Raw genomic sequence first — 19,506 nt, 5'->3', positions numbered from 1 at the left:
ATAGGTGCTTACCTTACTGTAGGTTGTGCATGTTTCTGTCTGACCATCTGCGTTTTCTGAAAGGAAAAGACAGTAGGGCAGGCTGGTAGCTGGGCAGCCTACCTGCAGTCCCAGCCCTAGGTAGGATCCAGACCTGGTGACCCTTTAAACTGGGGCTAGAGTACATGGGGAGGATTAATAGGCTGTTCTGGAGTTCCAGGGTAGAAGAGGATGGAGAGGTGAAGGGAGGCCAGTCAGGTGTGAGCTATACCAACTGGCAGCAGGTGGCAGGCACCAAAGATGGGCTGGGGACTGCTGGATGATTATCTGTAGATAAAAAACTCTCCCCTCCAGAGGCCAGCAATCCACAGTCCTAGGAAAAGGCCTCAGAGGCCTCTAGGAGACTCAGACCAAGAACACTGCAGCCCCACAACAATAAGCCCATCCCAGAGGAACTGAGGCCATGGGCAGAGGCTCCACATACTCAACTATTGCTTGGATCTTTCTCCCTTCTCATAGTGGAAAACAGACTCTAAAGCCCCTCCCTTACCCTGAGAGCTTTCACTACTCACCTTTCTTTATGGCTAATGGGATCTTGAACTCACAGCGATGATAACTAGAGAGAAGACAGATGGGTAAAGGCTGGGCCTCCTAGGAAGCCTGACCACTCCCATATTCCAACCCCACACCCCAGGAGAAACAGAACCAAACACACCTGCCCAAAGCCTTGGCTCTGAGCCCCTGACAGTGTTCACTGGGGGAGGCCAGATTTATGCACGAAGTAGAAGAGAAAAGATCCTGGCCCTGGGGTCTGGAGAGCTATCACCTTGGATAAGCTTTCTGAACCGATTTTCCTAATTATAAAATGGGTTCAAACAGAAAGATGTAAGGCATTGGACACTGTGCCGGAACACAGCAAGCACTCAGGAAATTTACTTCCCAAGAAACAGCAAGCATTCAGGTGTTGATAAATTAAGCCACAAGCTCTTTCCTGGGGTTTTCAGCCCAAAGCTCACTTTATAGCAGGGAAGGTACAAGTGTACTCACATGTTGAAATTGTAATGCCCAGGGTAATTGGTGTGTAGAACGAACTTCTTCACTTTGTGTGTATTCGCATCAAAGAGGATGTCCTGGGATAGAAAACAAGGGTACTCAAGGAGGGAATGTTATTGAGGCATGGCAGAGGTCTTCCAAGGGCATGTCCAACTTGGGACACCCAATCCACTCCACAGTGAGGATGCCTGCAGACATCACCTTTCTTCCAGACAACAGTTCAGGGGACAACTAACGACAACCAGCTTTTATACATTTTCAGTGAAGGGGGGACCCAACAATCTACAGAACCAACAGGCACAGGGGTTGCAGCTACCAGTTTTTGGGAACAAAAACATTGTAAGGGAGAATTTTCCTGCTAATGGCACCTAATAAAAAATGTAACTGAGAGCAGATTTTGGCTCTAAGGCTATCAAGAAGATTCAGAGTCACCTGATTTGTTTTTTTTTTTTTTGAGACAGAGTCTCACTCTGTCACCCAGGCTGGAGTTCAGTGGCGTGATCTTGGCTCACTGCAATCTCTACCTCCGGGGTTCAAACAATTCTCCTGCCTCAGCCTCCTGAGTAGCTGGGATTACAGGCACACACCACGCCTGGTTAATTTTTGTAATTTTAGTAGAGAGAGGATTTCACCATATTGGTCAGGCTGGTCTTGAACTCCTGACCTCAGGGGATCCACCCACCTCAGCCTCCCAAAGTGCTGGGATTACAGGCATGACCCACTGCACCCAGCCAAGTCATCTGATTCTTGGGGGCTCAAGGTCACCTGACTATTCTGAATTCCACGATCTGTCAGACACTCCTGGCTTCCATTACACCCTCTGTGGGAGTTGGCAACCCCTGCCTGTCCTCTCTCTAGGTCTTAGACCTGGATTTCATGCCACTCAGTGAACACTTCCCTCCTATCCCCTACCCTTCCCAGCTTCATATCCAGGTAGCTGCTTAGGCCTGTGACCTCAGGGTCACCTCTGACTCTACCCCTGTACCCATAGCCAACTAAGTCCAACTAAGGACAGTCCATTCTCTCAATCTTCCCTGTCACCTACTGATAGCAGCAATGCCCCATCTGTAGTAGTTGCTGTGAGGACTCCAGTTGGAGCAGGGAAAAGGGCCTCCATTTTCCCATAAAACTATGCAGAGCCTGTGGAAGCTGGAAATAGGTGAGAGCCCTGCCCTCTACTGAGTTGGCAGGGCAGGAGCCCATGCTCCTGGGTGTAGCTGCAGCCTCCCAGCCACAGCTTAGACTCTGGCATCCCTGCATACTTGGGAGTCCAGGAGGCCCCTTGCCCCAGCAGGCTTGATAAGTGCCTGCTCTCACTGCCTAGCCTCTCCCCACTCCCAGTGCCTGCTCTGGGGAGGAGCAAAGTTGTGGCTGAGCCCAGGCACTGTTGCAACCTGGCTGGGAGTAGGTGTACTCAGGGTGACACTGACATACCAGCCCCCTGCTGCCTCGGCATGAACAGCACCATGGATGGCATGTTGATGGTGGCTCCTGGTGGAAAGGGGTGGGTCCCAGATGAAACTTCACCTTCAAGCCAGGGATAGCCTGAGGCCTGGGGGCCAGGCTGCCAGCTCTGGGTTGAGTTTGTGGTCTGAGTGAGAAATTATGGTGCTGTTTCCGGGCCTGCCCATGGACCAATCAGCATGCATTTCCTCCTTTCTAAGCCCATAAAAACTCAGGACTCAGCTGGACTTGGACAGACATCAAGACTACTAGCTGTGGGAAGCAGCTACACACTTTAGGTCTCCTCAATTCCTCAGGATGACCTGCCTACAGAAAGGAGCTACCCACTATGGGTCTCCTATGAACTGTTCTGTTGCTCAATAAAGCTCCTCTCCTTCTTGTTCACCCTCCAGCTGTCCACATACCTCATTCTTCCTGGACGTGGAACAAGAACTTGGGACTCACCGAATGGTGGGACTGAAAGAGCTATAACACAAACAGGGCTGAAATGCCCTGCCCCGCTTTCCACATTGTGAGCAACAAGGAGAGAAGAGCTGTAGCCCTTTGGGGAGTCCAGAACTAGAGGATCCCTGAACCAGAGCTGTGACACGGTGTTTGGGGCTCTGTGGTTCCTGGTGTCTCCAAGCTTCTGGGCACCACCGCATTCTCCCTGTCCAGACGTGGGTGCCCACAATGGAAGCCACTTGTGGTATATCTGATCCAGCCTCAGGCCTTACATGGAGCCGGCATCTATGATGGCATCTGAAGCTGCCCATCCCCCTACAGCGTGTCTGGCTGTGCACAGTGGCCAGACACCACACTCACTCACTCACACACCTCTTGCTGCTCTGCACCTGGCTTGCCCTTGGCAGGCATGGAATCCAGGCTAATAGCATATGCTAAATGCAGCCTGCCAGGCTGAATGGGAGGAATGAGCCCAGTGGGCTCAAGCAAAAACTCGGGCAAAGGTGCCAACTGCCACAGAAGTTTCCAGCTGGAAAAGCAACACCCTAAGGTTCTTGAGATACTATCATCACTAGCCCTTGAACCAGAGGTCCAGCTGCAACAGCACTGTTCCCTCTTGCCACCATCCTACTCTCAGGAGTTCATGATCCTACAGCAGCTCCCCTACTTCTCTTGGCTCCTGTGTTTGGTCTTTCCCACATGGGTAGACTCAGTCTCTCCTCTCTCCCTCTCTGAAATCTATTCTTTGCTGCCTCAGGACCTCAGACCCTGGCTCAAAGGTTACAAGACCCATGGTCCAAGCCAGCCCTACCCTCTGAGATGTTTCCTGTTGAAACATTGTTTACACAGTCATTTCTCATGCCTGCATGTCACCCACCAGCTGGACTGTATGCACTAGACAGCTACCAGCTACATCCAGCTCCATAGGTCTAGAGCATAGGGTAACAGCAATGTCTCTGAGGTGGTCCTCTAAAAATATACAAGCATACCCCATTGTCTCTAAGCCTTTTCAGTCTCCATTTTGTTACTCAAGAGGGTCCTATACTTTACAAGAGGACAGTTCCCCAAACAGCTTAACCTAAATGATTTCCAAGGCCTCCATCTGTGGAACATGTTTCCCTCAGAAAAGAAGTCAACATGTACCAGGGAACCTACTGTTCCTCAGCAATCCTGGTTGCAGGAAAGGTCTACTTTGGTACCAGAGTTTACGCAAAACAACCCTAGGCAAAGCCACCTGGGGCTAGGCTCCCCAATGCCCAGGCATGGTTCCAGCTACATGTGAACAAACAAATGTGCAAAGGTGCACTGCCCATCTCAATAGAAATGAAAGGCTTTTCTGAGGAATCACAACTTACCACTCCAAGAGTGAAATAGTTAAAAAAGTAGTCATTGCACTTCGATGGAACTTGTTTATGAGGGGAAGGAGAATGAATTTTCATCTGTAGGGAAAAAATAACCATAAATTAAAATCCATCCCTCTAATATAGTTCTGGATTAACTGAAAGTCTACAAATTGTGTTCCTTGTGTAACATTAATTTGTGGTGCAAGCAAGAGTGTGGGGAGTCTCAGCTGCTGGTGCTGACCAGTCTAGGAGGAGAGGTGGCCAGCTGTTGTTGACTACGGACTGGGCCTTGGTCTCCAAGGAAAGGTAAGGACTATGGAGAGGGACAGAGTCAGGGTAATTGGACTACAGTAGTTAGAAAATAGTTTTCAATTTACTTTACCATTAGCTTTAATTAGAACAAATTCTATGGGAAAATAGCAAACAGTTTATATATACTCAATATTTAATTGGTGTTGATTGAAAAAAAGGAGAAAGACTGCCTACTCTATATAACACACTTCCCCTACCTTGTCTTCTGATTTATAGAAGACTTTGTGCGGAGAGCCAAGCATGCTGAGAACATCTTGGCAGGAATCACCAAAATACACTGAACGTTCAAATACCCGCATCTTGGCATCTGCTAATAGACCAGGTCCACAACCTGCAGAAAACAAGAGCGAGAGGTCATCAGATTATGGTTAGGACCAGAGACCCTAAACTTCTGGGGGTCCCAGAGAAGATACTGGCTGCATGGTACATTATTAGGTCTGGCGAGGGCCAAGACTGCATGTAAGCAGAAATATCATGTCACCAGGGCTTAAGACTGTATAGGAGATCACTATCTATTCAAAATAATGCCAGGGACTCATTCAATGCCCCACATGTGACATGGAGCTCTGGAGACTTCATTCACTTACTCACCAACTGTTTTATTGCCTACCATGGGCTAGGACATTGTGCTACATGTTGAAGAAATAAAAGTGAACAAAAGCAGTGCAGTTTCTGGCCAGACGTGGTGGCTCATGTCTGTAATTCCAGCACTTTTGGAGGCCAAGGTGGACAGATTGCTTGAGCTCAGAGTTTGACACTAGCCTGGGCAACATGGTGATAACTCATCTCTACAAAAACATGCAAAAATTAGCTGGGCCTGGTGGTGGGTGCCTGTAGTCCCAGCTACTTGAGAGACTGAGGTAGGAGGATCACTTGAGCCCCCGAGGCAGAGACTGCAGTGAGCTAAGATCATACCACTGCATTCCAGCCTGGGTGGAGTGAGACACTATCTCAAAAAAAAAGGTACAAAAGTACTTAGTGGTAACCCCTAACCAGAGACTGAACCTGTAAGACCGCTCTATCAACAAGTAGAGTGAAACATGCATTAACTCCCTAATTCCAAACAAAAACTTGACACAGCCCTCCAACCCAGACCAGAGCCATTAACACTCAAAAGGGATAAACCAGCGAAGTGGAGGAATAAAAGACCTTCTGATTTGCCAAAAGTTTATTCTTTGGGAAGAATCTTTAAGCTCTGACTTTTTCTAATACATTTCAGAAGTGGTTCCAGTTAATGACACATACACAAACACATAAATGTAGAAGTGGTTGTTGAAAAGTAAAAGATACACTAATAGTAAAAATTTCCCTATTTTGTGGAGGGGGAGACAAGATGTTTTGCCCCCACCTCCCAGCAAAAAAAGGATTCCAAGAATCTGAGGACTGTAATTCCTAGTGCCATGATAATCACTGACACCACCTTACTCAACACAAAGCTTTACAGTTGTTGAAGTTCTTGCATGTGTAACAATCCATTTGCTATATGCAGAAGCTTCAGAGAATCCAAATCTGAAATAACTAGATACTGAGTTCTTCAACTTACCCAAGAATCTCTATTCTCAGCAAATATAAATATACATCAAGGGGCAAATAAAGGCTTAGGCAAATAAAGGCTTACACAAGCCTGGGTGACCTATAGAACCCACAAAAAGTCCTGTCAAACTGGACTGTGGGCCCAAAGTATCCAATGGCCTAATATATTTCTTTGGGTGCCAGATATGTGTGATATCAGATGGCGGCTGCAGGGAAGGAACCCTTCATAGGTGAATCTTCTCTTTTGTCTCCCTCTGCTTAAAGTATATCCAGGTAGAATTACCCACAGTTTCAGGCTACTTTTTAGTTTGTGATTCCCCAGTGTGTGTCTTTCCACAAATTATTATTGTGGGGACCAAGACAGCTGAACTGACTCCCTGCATTAGAAGTATCACTGCCATACTTCATAAGGAAGCAGATATAAGAAATGAGGGGGTCGAGACATTTGTGCTTGCCACAGGAAACTCTCAATGAAGGGCGATAACTCTGTGAGGCCCTGACTTAACAAAGCGTTTGCCCTGCTGACAGTGTAAGCAGTGAGCAGTGTGACTACTGGGAATGTGCTGTACAGGTGGCAGACAGAATTGGCTGAAAGCCCATTTTCAACAGGCTCCTCTTGTTGTTGCCTGGGATGATTAATGGCCCTGATCCTTGACCACCCTGCTGTTTCAAGCAGTGATCTTGGGAAAAAAAACACACTAAATCACTTGACCTTGCTGCCACATCTCAATTCTCTCAAAAACCATAGCTGAGGTTGGACATGGTGGCTCACACCTGTAACCCTAGCACTTTGGGAGGCTGAGGCAGGAGGACCACTTGAGATCAGGAGTTTAAGACCAGCGTGGTTAATATGGTGAAACCCTATATCTACTAAAAATACTGAAATTAGCCTAGTGTGGTGACACACGTCTGTCATCCCAGCTACTTGGGAGGCTGAGATATGAGAATAGCTTGAACGCAGGAGGTAGAGGTTGCAGTAAGCCAAGATCCCGCCACTGCACTCTAGCCTGGACAACACAGCAAGACTCTTGTCTCAAAAACAAAACAAAACAAACAAGAAAAAAAAAAACATAGCTCAAGTGTGACATTCTTTTAAGCAGTTGTTCTGTCTAGACTAGAAAATCACATCTTAAGAAATTTCTGAATGGGCATGGAGGCTCATGCCTGCAATCCCAGCACTTTGGGAGGCCAAGCCTGGTGGATCACCTAAGGTCAGGAGTTTGAGACCAGCCTGACCAATATGGTGAAACCCTGTCTCTACTAAAATTACAAAAATTAGCCAGGTGTGGTGGTGTGCACCTGTAGTAGTCCCAGCTACTTGGGAGGCTGAGGCAGAATTGCTTGAACCAGGGAGGCGGAAGTTGCAGTGAGCCGAGATCACACCACTGCATTCCAGCCTGGGCGACAGAGCCAGACTTTCTCTCAAAAAAAAAAAAAAAAAAAAAAAATTTCTAACCTGGAGATTGTGAACTGTCTAATTGTTCACAGAAGTGGGCTCAGAGCTTATATACCAGATTCTTAATAATTAAGAACCATATGGGAGGCTGAGATGGGAGAACCACTGAAGGCTAGGAGTTTTAGACCAGCCTGGGCAATATAGGGAGACCAAGTCTCTACAAAAAAATAGAAGAATTAGCTGGCTGTGGTGGTGTCCCAGCTTCTTTGGAGGATGAGGCAGGAAGATTGCTTGTGCCCAGGAGTTCAAGGCTACACTTAGCTATGATGGTACCACTGCATTCCAGCTTGGGTGACAGAGAGAGACATGTCTCAAAGAAAGAAAAAAGAAGCCAAAAACAAAGAAACAAACAAAAAAAAACAAAAAAAACTAATGCCTCAGAGACTGATGATGCAAGAACCCAATTTACAAATAAATGCTGGTTAGACTATGAGCTCTATGAAGGTTCTCAGCTGTCTTTATGGAAACAAACTCCACACTGAAGATCCCAGTCCCCTTAAGCACAATCCACAACCCAAAGCAGCCAACACTGGCCAGGCATGGGGAAGACAAAACGAGGCATGGATCCCGGAGGTACCAGCTACTGAAGGAGGCAACTCTTTCTTTTTGTTATTGTTGTTCACGGTTAGCAAAACTCTTGGCAAGGTGTGGCCAAACCACAATTCAATAAGTTCCTTCAGCTTGTCTACTTTGAGAACTTGGTATTAAGGGTAGAAAAAGGGGAGCCGGGCACAGTGCCTTCTTGTAGCCTATTCAGGAGGTTAAGGCAGGATTGCTTGAGCCCAGGAGTTCAAGGCCACAGTATTCTGCTACACACCGGCCTGCGCAATATAGGGAGAAAAGCTGGGTATGGCAGCTTTTTTACACACCTGTAATCCCAGAACTTTGGAAAGCCAAGGAGGGAGGATCAATTGAGCCTGGGAGTTCAAGACCATTCTGGGTAATGTAGCAAGACCCGTCTCCACATACACAAAAATGAACTGGGCATGCCAGCACATACCTGTGGTCCTAGCTACTTGGGAGGCTTAGGTAAGATCCCTTGAACCCAGGAGTTTTGAGGCTGCAGTGAGCTATAATTGCACCACTGCACTACAGCCTCAGCAACAGAACGAAACCATCTCTCTCTCTCTCCCTTTTTTTTTTTTTGAGATAGAATTTTGATCTTGTTGCCCAGGCTGGAGAGCAATGGTGCAATCTCAGCTCACTACAACCTCCACCTCTGGGTTCAAGTGATTCTTCTACCTCAGCCTCCTGAGTAGCTGGGATTATAGGCATGAGTGACCAAAACTGGCTAATTTTTTTGTATTCTTAGTAGAGACGGGGTTTCTCCATGCTGGTCAGGCTGGTCTCAAACTCCCAACCTCAGGTGATCTGCCCACCTTGGCCTCCCAAAGTGCTGGGATTACAGGTGTGAGCCACTGCACCTAGAGAGACCATCTCTTTTAGAACAAAATAAAACAAGGTAGAAAAAAGGGGGAGAGAGCTGGCTGGGCATGGTGGCTTATGCCTATAATCTCAGCACTTTTGGGAGGCTGAGGTGGGTGGATCATGAGGTTAGGATTTTGAGACCAGCCTGACCAACATGGAGAAACCCCATCTCTACTAAAAATACAAAAATTAGCCGATGCGGTGGCAACCGCCTATCATCCCAGCTACTCAGGAGGCTGAGGCAGGAGAATCCTTGAACCTGAGAGGTGGAGGCTGCAGTGAACAGCGATTATGCCACTGTACTCCAGTCTGGGTGACAGAGCAAGACACTGTCTCAAAAAAAAAAAGAAAGAAAACCGGGGAGACAGATAGCACTGTAACCCACAGCATGCATCTCCAGAAACACTTGGGAACTGCCACAAAGCTATATAAGCACACAGCAGGCCTATGTGCATGCTGAGAAACAGTGCTGTTGCTTATTAAGATTTGCTAATTATAAGACTATGTCCAGTCCCTTGGCAAAACTAAACAAACGCTTTAACTGTAAACCTCTGCATCATATGTCTTCTACCAACTATGTGGCAATGGACTGAATGCTTTTGTACCCCTAAAATTCATATGTTATGAAATCCTAACTCCCAAGGTGATGGTATTAGGAGGTCAGGGATTTGAGAGGTGATTACATTATAGAAGCAGAGACCTCAGGATTGAGATTAGTGCCATTACAAAACAGACTCCAGGGAGTTAGCTAGCCCCTTCCACCATATGAGGACATGTGGAGAAGTGTCTTCTATGAACTAGACTGCAGGCCCTCATCAGATACTGAATCTATCAGTGCCTTGATCTTGGACTTCCCAGCCTCCAGAACTGTAAGAAATAAATTTCTGTTGTTTGGCAGACACTGAGTTTATGTTATTTTGTTACAGCAGCCTGAATGGACTAAGACACACCCTAAGCACATGGGATTTTAGGATGTCTCAACATGGGTATAATGGGGACTCTAATGGCCAGTAACTGGCTTTGAAGCCAGTTACTGACCTGCAGTAAGTAGGCGAAGTCGTAAACCTGCAGGTCCAGTTCCATCTCGAAGAACATCTACACTCTCAGCATACACATTGCCCAGGAAACAGCTCAGAGGCATCATGGGAGCCCTGGGGACAGACAAAGAATGAGCAGAGGTTTGGTTCTTTCTCCCAGGCAGCCCAGGACTTAGCATGAAACTCATGCTCCTTATACTTACTTGGTATCCTGTAGGCTGTTGCCACTGTAGATATACATTCGTTTTACAGTTGCTCCATGGGGTATCTGGAGAGAAGCCAGGCCATGGGCAAAATTGGGCTGCAAACATAGGACAAGAGTTTTACTAAGGGCACTACAGGTCATAGGACTCAGGCTCTGGTCTTCCCTGTCACTCATGGTCTTCAAGAGCTGCTCAGGTCAAAGGGTCAAAGTACATCCTCAAACCTGGTTCTGGGTCAGTAAACTCCCCAAACCATGTAAGTTCACCTTTAATTCTGCTCGGTTTTCTTTTTCTTTTTTTTTTTTTTTTTTTTTTGAGACAGAGTCTCACTTTGTCACCCAGGCTGGAGTACAGTGGCATGATTTCAGCTCACTGCAACCTCTGCCTCCTGAGTTCAAGTGATTCTCCTGCCTCAGCCTCCCGAGTAGCTGGGACTACAGGCATGTACCACCACACCCGGCTAATTTAAAAAAAATATTTTTTTTTTTTTTTAGTAGAGACAGGGTTTTGCCATTTTGGCCAAGCTGGTCTCAAACTCCTGACTTCAAGTGATCCGTCTGCCTCGGCCTCCCAAAGTGCTGGGATTACAGGTGTGAGCCGCTGCACTGGCCAGTTTTCCTTTTCTTCATAGGGGAAAATGCAGAAATGCTTGCTTAATTAAAATAAGCCTTACAAAAGCTTATCATTTTCACAGCCCTAAGGATGAATGAAATGTTTCCTTTGTAAAAACAAAGGTAACTGAAAATCCAGAGGAGGAATCTCCAAATTCTAGGCCACCAGGAAAACTGCAGTGATTAGGAGCTTTAAAATAAGGAATGAATGAATTTATCTCTGAAAGTGAGCCTGACCTCACTCTGTGGTGGGAAGTATCCTTTTCCTGGGAATGCTAGCTTGGGCATTGTTCTTCTTCTGTCAACCCCACCCACTCTACCCCTCCTTGTCCCCTAAAGACCTCAAAGACAGAGAAACCAAAGAAAGACTGCCTATCTAATACCCATTCCTCTGTCCCCATCCCATGACACCATCTGCTGAGCCATACCACACAGACACTGGACAACAAACACTAGGGGACAGGAAGGGCTAACCTCATACTTCGGAGCCTCGGTCCATGAGTCTAATTGAAAAGAGAAAGACAGTCCTCTGAAGTTGAGATGGAAGAGCTGCTCAGCGGAGTTGTACACTGTAGGGGTGGGGGAGAAGAAAATAACATGGTTGACTGGCATCTGAAATGGCTAACATAAACCAGTCTGGCAGGGAGTAATGACTAGCAACATCTTCCTTGTGGCTTGTTTCTGAACTGGCCTACTAGGTTGAAAACAAGGGGGAGGATCTTTCCTTCATACCCAAGAACCAACCACAATCATATGGGAGCCTGACTCTAGGAAGTAGGGTGGGATGGCACTACAGGGCAGGTTTATTGCTCTGAACTGCCGCTGATGACCATAGGAATCAGATGGACTTGGCTTACCTCCAGGATGGGTTGCACCAAAAGACTGGTCAATCTGCTCAATGGTAGGAGCTATGGCCTGAGAATTAAAATGCACGCCACTGAAAAACAAAAATATTTTTTAATACTAGGCTTCAAAAGATGGGCTCACAGACCATGTGAGATGGTAGCTGGGAGAGTTATTTTTAAGATACAGGCAGGTGAGTCTCTAATTATATCAAAATAGAAAGTTTAATTAGAGAACTTTTAAATAAGACAATTAATGAAGTCAGGAGAAGGTCAATTCTCATGAGGCTGATATACAGAGTTGATCCTCTGGGGCTTCAAGACACCAGTGACTCTTAAGGAAAGGGTAGAAGCCAGGTGCAGTGACTCATGCCTGTAATCCCAGGACTTTGGGAAGCCGAGGTGGGCAGATCACGAGGTCAGGAGATCATCCTGGCCAACATGGTGAAACCCCGTCTCTACTAAAAATACAAAAATTAGCCGGGCTTGGCAGCATGCGCCTGTAGACCCAGCTACTCAGGAGGCTGAAGCAGGAGAATCACTGGAACCCTGGAGGCGGAGGCTGCGTGAGCCAAGATCGCGCCATTGCATTCCAGTGACAGAGCGAGACTCCACCTCAAAAAAAAAGGAAGGAAAGGGTAGAGAAGAGAAGCCACCGGACCCTGAGGTATGAAGGCCCCAGCAAAACTAAAAGACAAGTAGAACCTGCAGGGGCCAGTGGTACCACACATTTGCTTGTCTATCAGCAAAACTGCCTGAGCCTGTCTCAGGAATCAATCAGGTCCTCTTGACACCCTCACAAAGGGAAAGGGAAGCCAGTTAAGTTTGGAGACTTACTGAAAAGAGTACTCTGTCGCTTGAACCCAGGAGGTGGAGGTTGCAGTGAGACAAGACAGCGACACTGCACTCCAGCCTGGGCAACAGAGAGAGAAACTCCGTCTCAAAAAAAAAGGAGTATTCTAGATTTCTAAATGCTGGCATGCTGCCCTGCCATAATGGGGGCTCAACAGCTTTGGATTGTGCATGTCATCTCCACTGTAATTCTAAAAAGTACATTACACTCTAAAATGGCAGTCTCTTTGGCATTCTCTTCAGCATAGGCTTTGGAGTCAGAACTATCTGGTTTGTCCCACCTCTATTACCCATGAAAACAGGTGCCAAGAGAGGCCATCAGGCGGAGGGGAGCTACTGTCACATCACCTCTGAGCTGAGGTCTGGCTTTGTTGAGTGGATTAAGTTAGATGACATATATGTGAAGTGTTAAACACATCACATATTCTTAATGAGGTTTACTTCTCTTCTCCAGGAAACTGAGCAGGCTTGCTGGTTGCCTCAGGAAATCATGACACCAGGCTATAATCCCTGGACTGTGGCAGATGTGAATCTTTACTAACTTCATGAATGTAGTAGATACGGCCTGTCTGAACCAAGTGAGACAAATACCAGCAGGGGAGAAAACTTACCAATATTTTAACTTTACTTTAGTCAAATCATACACTTCGATCACCTAAAAAAAAAGTTTAAGAGTTGTCAATGCTCTGAATGTGATAAACTAAAAAAGATTAAAAATATATATTATAGAATAAATAGTTAAAAAAAAAAACCTATTACTAACAGAAATTTTATGGAGGCACTGCATGTTATCTTTTGTTCTCATTTAAAATTAAAAAAAAAAAAGCTTTTTGTAGAGATAGGATCTTAGCAAAATTAAAAGACTAGGTTACCCAGGCTGGTCTCAAATGATCCTCCTGCCTTAGCCTCCCACAGTGCTGGGATTATAAGCATGAGCCACCATACCAGCCCTTTGTTCTCATTTTGAAAACAGAAAAAAAATAAAAATAAAAAAAGAATAAGCTGGGCATGGTGGCTCACGCCTGTAATCCCAGCACTTTGAGAGGCTGAGGTGAGTGGATCACCTGAGGTCAGGAGTTCCAGACCAGCCTGACCAATATGGTGAAACCCCGTCTTTAAAAAATAAATAAAAGAAAATAGGGAGAAAACACACAGCATAACCTCCCCACTTCCCTCTCCTGGTGGACTGCTCAACAGATGTCTATGGATGCTCTGGGTCAAGGCCCTTATAGGCCAATTCACTTCTGGGTCGGGCTAGAGCACACGCTACTCTACAGGACAATGATCTCTTTCACAGACATGAAGCTTGTTAAAGCTCTGCTTTGGACACTAAGCCCCCTTCCTCCCATCTCATACTTTGCTGCATTTTAAACCCAAGTTGGCTCGCTTTCTTTCTTTTTGTTGTTTGAGATGGACTTTCGCTTTACTTGCCCAGGCTGGAATGCAATGGCGCAATCTCGGCTCACTGTAACCTCCACCTCCCATGTTCAAGTGATTCTCCTACCTCAACCTCCTGAGTAGCTGGGATTACACATGCATGCGCCACCACGCCCAGTTCATTTTGTATTTTTAGTAGAGACGGGGTTTTTCCATGTTGGTCAGGCTGGTATTGAACTCCTGATCTCAGGTGATCCACCTGCTTCAGCCTCCCAAAGAGCTGGGATTACAGGTGTGAGCTACCATGCCTGGTGGGTTGCTTTTGAAAATAGCTTATTTTCAAGTTGATTTTGTTTACAAAACAAAAAGATGGAAGAGGGAGGTCTATCCTGCTAGAAAGCAAGCCATAATATATTAGCTCACACAAGTGTGACAGTATTTAGTTATATCCCTGATGAAGGGGATCTGGTTGTAATGAGAAAATCTCAGAACCTTTGTGGAGGACCTCTTTAATGGATTCAGCCTCATCAAGAACTCAGGGTAGGGCAGAGACAAAAAAAAAAAAGGCATTGCCTAACACTCCACCATTAGTGGTGCCACGTTGTAAGCACTATGAAGTCCACCATGCAATGGTGTCAAGGGCTTGGCAGCCAGCAGCATGGCTGCTGGGGGCTCAGAGCAATATCTACCATCTTCCAGTTGGGAGGTTTGGCTCTCATTGTGAAGACACAAGCAGATCTGGCTCAGTATCTATTTGTCCTGCCAATCTGAACCTGATTGTGGAAGAGGTTGTGGGGCACTGTATGCAGGAACATCTGGCACTGCCACAGAAACTGAGACATAATAGATAGTAGTTCACTTTTGGCTACTGTATCCCGTAACACTGAACCAAATTGGAAATCTCTTGACTATAATGCAGCTCTTTTGATCCTACCTGCTAGAAAGAACTGCTCCCTCTGCCAGGCACTGGAATGAACCCTTTCCTCCATACTTGTGTATTCTGTTAACCAGTCCACTAAGTTAAGCCCCCTTGAGGTCTGACTCATTAGTTTGCATAGGGAAGGTGTTCAATTCATATTAGGCAATTCTGCCTGGTAGGAAGCTAGTTAAAGGCATGCATAAATAAATAAATGAATAAATAGCTTAAAAGCACAAAAAGAAGTACTAGGAGGGGCTGTGGAAAGAAGGGCAGGGAAACAGCTATGATTCAGAAGATAGCCAGTGTCTCCATCAGAATGTCTGGGCATGGCAGTATACCATGCCAAACTGGCATGCCATTTCACTGAGCCCAGAGCCTTGCGCTAGCAGAGGGCCTGCACCTTCAGTCAGAAGCCTTCCTGCTCATAGTAGGTGCAGGCTCACCTCCCTCATTTCTACTCCTACAGTTGACCAATCATCCCCCAAAGCTTCCCACCACCTGCCCTGTGGAAGTGAGCTGGCACAATGTTCCTCCAGTGTCACTGGCACCCCATCTGCCAACAGCCATATGGGTCCAACACATATAGGTGCTTCATCCCTGCCTGATCAATGGGAAAACAGTGGACCAGAGCTGATCACAGGGCACGAGGCAGCACTTTTCACAATGGACCCAGCGTGCTGGCCATTCTGGAGTCCTTCATGTCACTAGGAGCATCAACAAGCAGATTTCATCTCATGGAGCTTGCTGTACCACAGGGACAAGCAGCTGGGATGCCTAAAGCTCATGATATTCCACCACTGGACTGGAGAGGCTCCTAATTTCTCCAGAGGGAAGAGACGTGGCAGCAGCCAAGATAAAAATGAAAAAGACAGGTGGCTGTAAAGGTTATGACTTATAAAGCCTCATTCCACAGGGCTGTCTCTCTCAGGCTTGAGGCAGAGGGTAGGCAGCAACTGCAGGAGGCAGCATCAGAAGAGGTGGATTCTGAAGCTGTCGGAGGGAAGGGCAGGAAGGTAAGTCAGGTCAGGATGGTGCCAACCAAAAGCGTCTGGGTGATCACTTGCTCAGTTTCAGAAGATTCAGGCAGGAGACCAGTCGCTCCTTTATAGGGCTCTCACAGAAGGCAGAAGAGGACTGCCAGGTTCTATTTTATCTCCTTTCCTATCCAAAGGTACTTCCCATTTCACATTTCTGTACATTTCTTCAGCTTTTCTCATTTATTTCCCAGACCCATCAACAGAGCCTAAGTGGCCAGCCACCACACACTGCCAACATCAAGTTAAAAGCCTGGCATCAGGTAGACTACTTATCCTCTCTGTCTCTCGGTTGTCTTACTGGTAAATAGTACCTACTCAAAGCCTTGTTAATTAGAGGATTAAATTAGAAAATGCGTATGAAACACCTAGTCATGTGCCTAGCATATACTAAGCACTCACTAAACATATGTCACCTTGCTGTGATTCTATGGGCTGCCTGGCCATCCCTTTTGTTGCCCATTTAAGTTACTTCTAGCTTGTTATTACTATAAAATGCCATTACTTTCTCCCAGTATTTCTGGGTTACGTTTTCTAAAAAGGACTTTTGCCAAGTCAAAGGGAAATTACTACTTGTAAAGGCATTTCCATGTTACCAGATTAATTTCCCCCCAATTTGTGATTATGTCACATTGAAGATCATCCTCTGCCCTTTCCCAGTGTGGAACTTCTGGCCAGGGAGACAGGAGATAGAATGAGGAATTCTAATTCCACATACTGATTTTCTTTCCAAGTTCTGTTTTCTTTCCTTAGCAGTTCACCTGTGACAAGGATGATGAGAACTGGGAAGTACCCAAGTCTTTTGGAAAGGCTACTCCATAACCTAACCAGGACAACAGCTTTGGCATGCCACTGCCCAGGGCCCATTCAATCTCATGACTGGGGCCCATTCAATCTCATGACTTTGAGGCATGAGTCTGGTGTCACATGACTAACCTATGAGGCCCAGGCATTTGTAAACAGGGTGTACATAAAACAGCCTGGACTGAAACAGGTGTTAGCAAATTACACTCAAATGCCAATAAAGATAGCCCCACATATTAGTAAGTTTTTTTTTTTTTTTTTTTTTTACATTTCCTCCCCAGGGTTAAAGAATCAACTAATTGCTGGTGGTGTTAACCCAAGCTCCAGCATTCTAGGAATAACAGTTTCCATTTTCTAACCAAGTTACACTGTTTGGCAAAAGAATGAAGTAAAACAATCTTGTTTTCCTACTGAACGTAAAAGCCCCTTCTCCACAGCATTGTTTCCCAATCTTCAACACTCTTTCACCTTCCTCTCTGGAGCCTAGGAAAGCAGCCCTTCCCAGCCTCTTTATGACCATCCCAACCTACTTTCATCTTCCCTCTTTTTAGGGGAACAGGCACAGCTTCAGTTTCCTACCTTGTAGTGATCTCTGAACCAAAGAAGTCCACACCTACTTATAAGTTTTTGAAACATCTCAAATAGCACATACTAATCAGCTCCAGAAAGACTGGTCCAGCCAGACATGAAACATCAGTTGTCATTTATAGTTACCTTGAGTCTCTGATTGAAAGCATCAAACAGTAGTTTGATCCCATCCTGAGTCAGGTTAAGAATGAGGTCATGGCTTAGAGGAGACTATAAAACAAAAATAAAACACATTCTGAGTAACTGATTTATTCACTAAGCACCTACTGAAAGCCTTACAATATAAGTGCAATGCATAGGGAATGTCCGAGTGCAGGCAGTCCCTCTCCTTCGGCTAATGATGCTTGGAAACCAGAAAAAAACTGCTGCATGAACACACGCTGTTTTTTGACTTCTAGCCTGCAGATGCTGTTTCTTAATATCCGCTGAAAAGAGCCTCTTCCTTCTGGGCTCTGAGTAAAAATACCTGGGGAAAGGGACAAAGTTACATGAGTATACAGCTCATTTTCCGTTGAGGCTCCATGGTTCACATCTACAGTATGAAGTTCACTGCTATCAAACCTACAGAGCAGTTGGTGAGGAATACAGGTCATGTGAAAAGGCCTAGTCCAGGATCTAAACTCAGAAGATACTACTTATGCCTATCAGCTGAACCTACATTCATTGACACCCAGGTTGTTCGTACCATCCACAGGGAACATATTTTTATTCCTTGATGGTTTTGATTAAATTCTAGGACAAAGAAATATATTGTGATCTGATTATGAGATGACCTCCTTACCCCTTTTCTCCCTCCCCTTGACGTACCATACCATTTCACATGTGCTCTTTCTAAAAAGCCTAAGTCTAAGATCTAAAGAGTCACATTTCTGCATTTGCCCCTTCTGAATCCTGGGGGAGCGGAGTAGAACAAAGCAGTGAACAGAACCCTTGTGACCTTAGGTGACTCTCAGAATTTCTCTGAGCTCTGGTTTCTTCATGGGAATACCTTCATCCCTTCCCTCCAAGGTTGTTCTGAGGACAGAGATAGTAGGTCAGAAAGCACCTAGCCCAGTACCTGCAACATAGCACTCTCCTCTTGTGTCTGCCCCATCTGCGTGCTTCTGGTCCAATGAAATTAATTCAAAGATTCAATGTCTCAAGATTCTCCACAGCCCTGACAGAGGCTGCCCAGTAGTAGAAGGAAAAACACCATCTAAAACCCCACCCTTTCCCAGCAGGCGGATCATGAGGTCAAGAGATGGAGACCATCCTGGCCAACATGGTGAAACCCCGTTTCTACTAAAAATACAAAACTTAGCTGGGCGTGGTGGCACATGCCTGTAGCCTCAGCTACTCGGGAGTCTGAGGCAGGAGAATTGCCTGAACCCAGGAGGCAAAGATTGCAGTGAGCCAAGATCACGCCACTGCACTCCAGCCTGGTGCCTGGCAACGGAGCAAGACTCTGTCTAAGAAAAATAAAAAATAAATAAATAAATAAACCCCACCCTTCTTTTAACTAGCACGTAGCTGCTCAAAATGTTTAGTTTCTTTATAAAGCTTCTCAAGTTAGACAAAGTAAATGATGGAGATATGGCTATCAGAGACAGAGACATGGGCTAGAAGGCCACAAGCGACTGCTGGTGTTGGCCTCATTGGGGAAATGCTCTCCAAAGAGTCTTTTGGGATTAGGGCAGGTTGATTCCTTCTGCCCCAATGATCCTCACAAGGCAGTAGGCCCAGGTAGTACCATCATGCTTGGCAAAAACGAAAGGAAGAATGTTACAATTTTCCAGTAGGTCTATATGAATGTCTAAATCATTAGGTCTCAAGCAAGATAATGGAACAGTGAACTCTGACCTTGGATTACCAATATCAACCCAGAACACAAAGTTCCATTTTGGAGAGAGCCATTCAATTCAATGGAAGTAAGCAGAGTGAAGCAACATTTTAGTCTCTTTCAGGAATCTTGCTTGGAGGAGGAATGTTGCAAGGATCTGGATTTTCCTATATTTTCCCAAGATCTGATTTTTTTTTTTTTTTTTTTTTTTTTGCTGGCATTGTTATAATTCAGGATATAACATAGCAATTTTCAAAAGTAATCAGATCACTCTCAGAGTCAATGTATTAATACTTTATCTCTCTAAAACCAAAATACACATATACTATGTGGTATTTAAGCAGGTTCTTCCAGCAACCCAGCTATCCTCCATATGAAGCAGTTCAGTAAAACCATTTGATACTAGTT

At 45.7% G+C, this 19,506-nt stretch overlaps 1 protein-coding gene across 11 annotated transcripts in view; it reads right to left on the bottom strand.

Moving 5' to 3' along the window:
• PHAF1 (phagophore assembly factor 1) overlaps positions 1-19,506 on the bottom strand; it is a 44,999-nt gene that overhangs the window by 10,062 nt on the left and 15,431 nt on the right. For all 11 annotated transcript variants that reach the window (XM_035282008.3, XM_035282005.3, XM_078357444.1 and 8 more), the window contains 11 exons: positions 17,406-17,489; positions 13,169-13,212; positions 11,721-11,800; positions 11,338-11,432; positions 10,253-10,350; positions 10,051-10,163; positions 4,793-4,926; positions 4,296-4,379; positions 1,027-1,109; positions 552-595; positions 13-56 (listed from right to left, as the gene is read on the bottom strand). In XM_035282008.3, coding sequence (XP_035137899.1) covers positions 13-56; positions 552-595; positions 1,027-1,109; positions 4,296-4,379; positions 4,793-4,926; positions 10,051-10,163; positions 10,253-10,350; positions 11,338-11,432; positions 11,721-11,800; positions 13,169-13,212; positions 17,406-17,489 — 903 coding nt within the window. The remainder of the gene's footprint in view (positions 1-12; positions 57-551; positions 596-1,026; positions 1,110-4,295; positions 4,380-4,792; positions 4,927-10,050; positions 10,164-10,252; positions 10,351-11,337; positions 11,433-11,720; positions 11,801-13,168; positions 13,213-17,405; positions 17,490-19,506) is intronic.

The sequence above is a fragment of the Callithrix jacchus genome, chromosome 20 (genome assembly GCF_049354715.1).
Source record: "Callithrix jacchus isolate 240 chromosome 20, calJac240_pri, whole genome shotgun sequence".
Lineage (NCBI taxonomy): Eukaryota > Metazoa > Chordata > Mammalia > Primates > Cebidae > Callithrix > Callithrix jacchus.
Note: the sequence above shows the minus strand (reverse complement) of the source record. Positions and strands in the feature narration are given on the sequence as shown.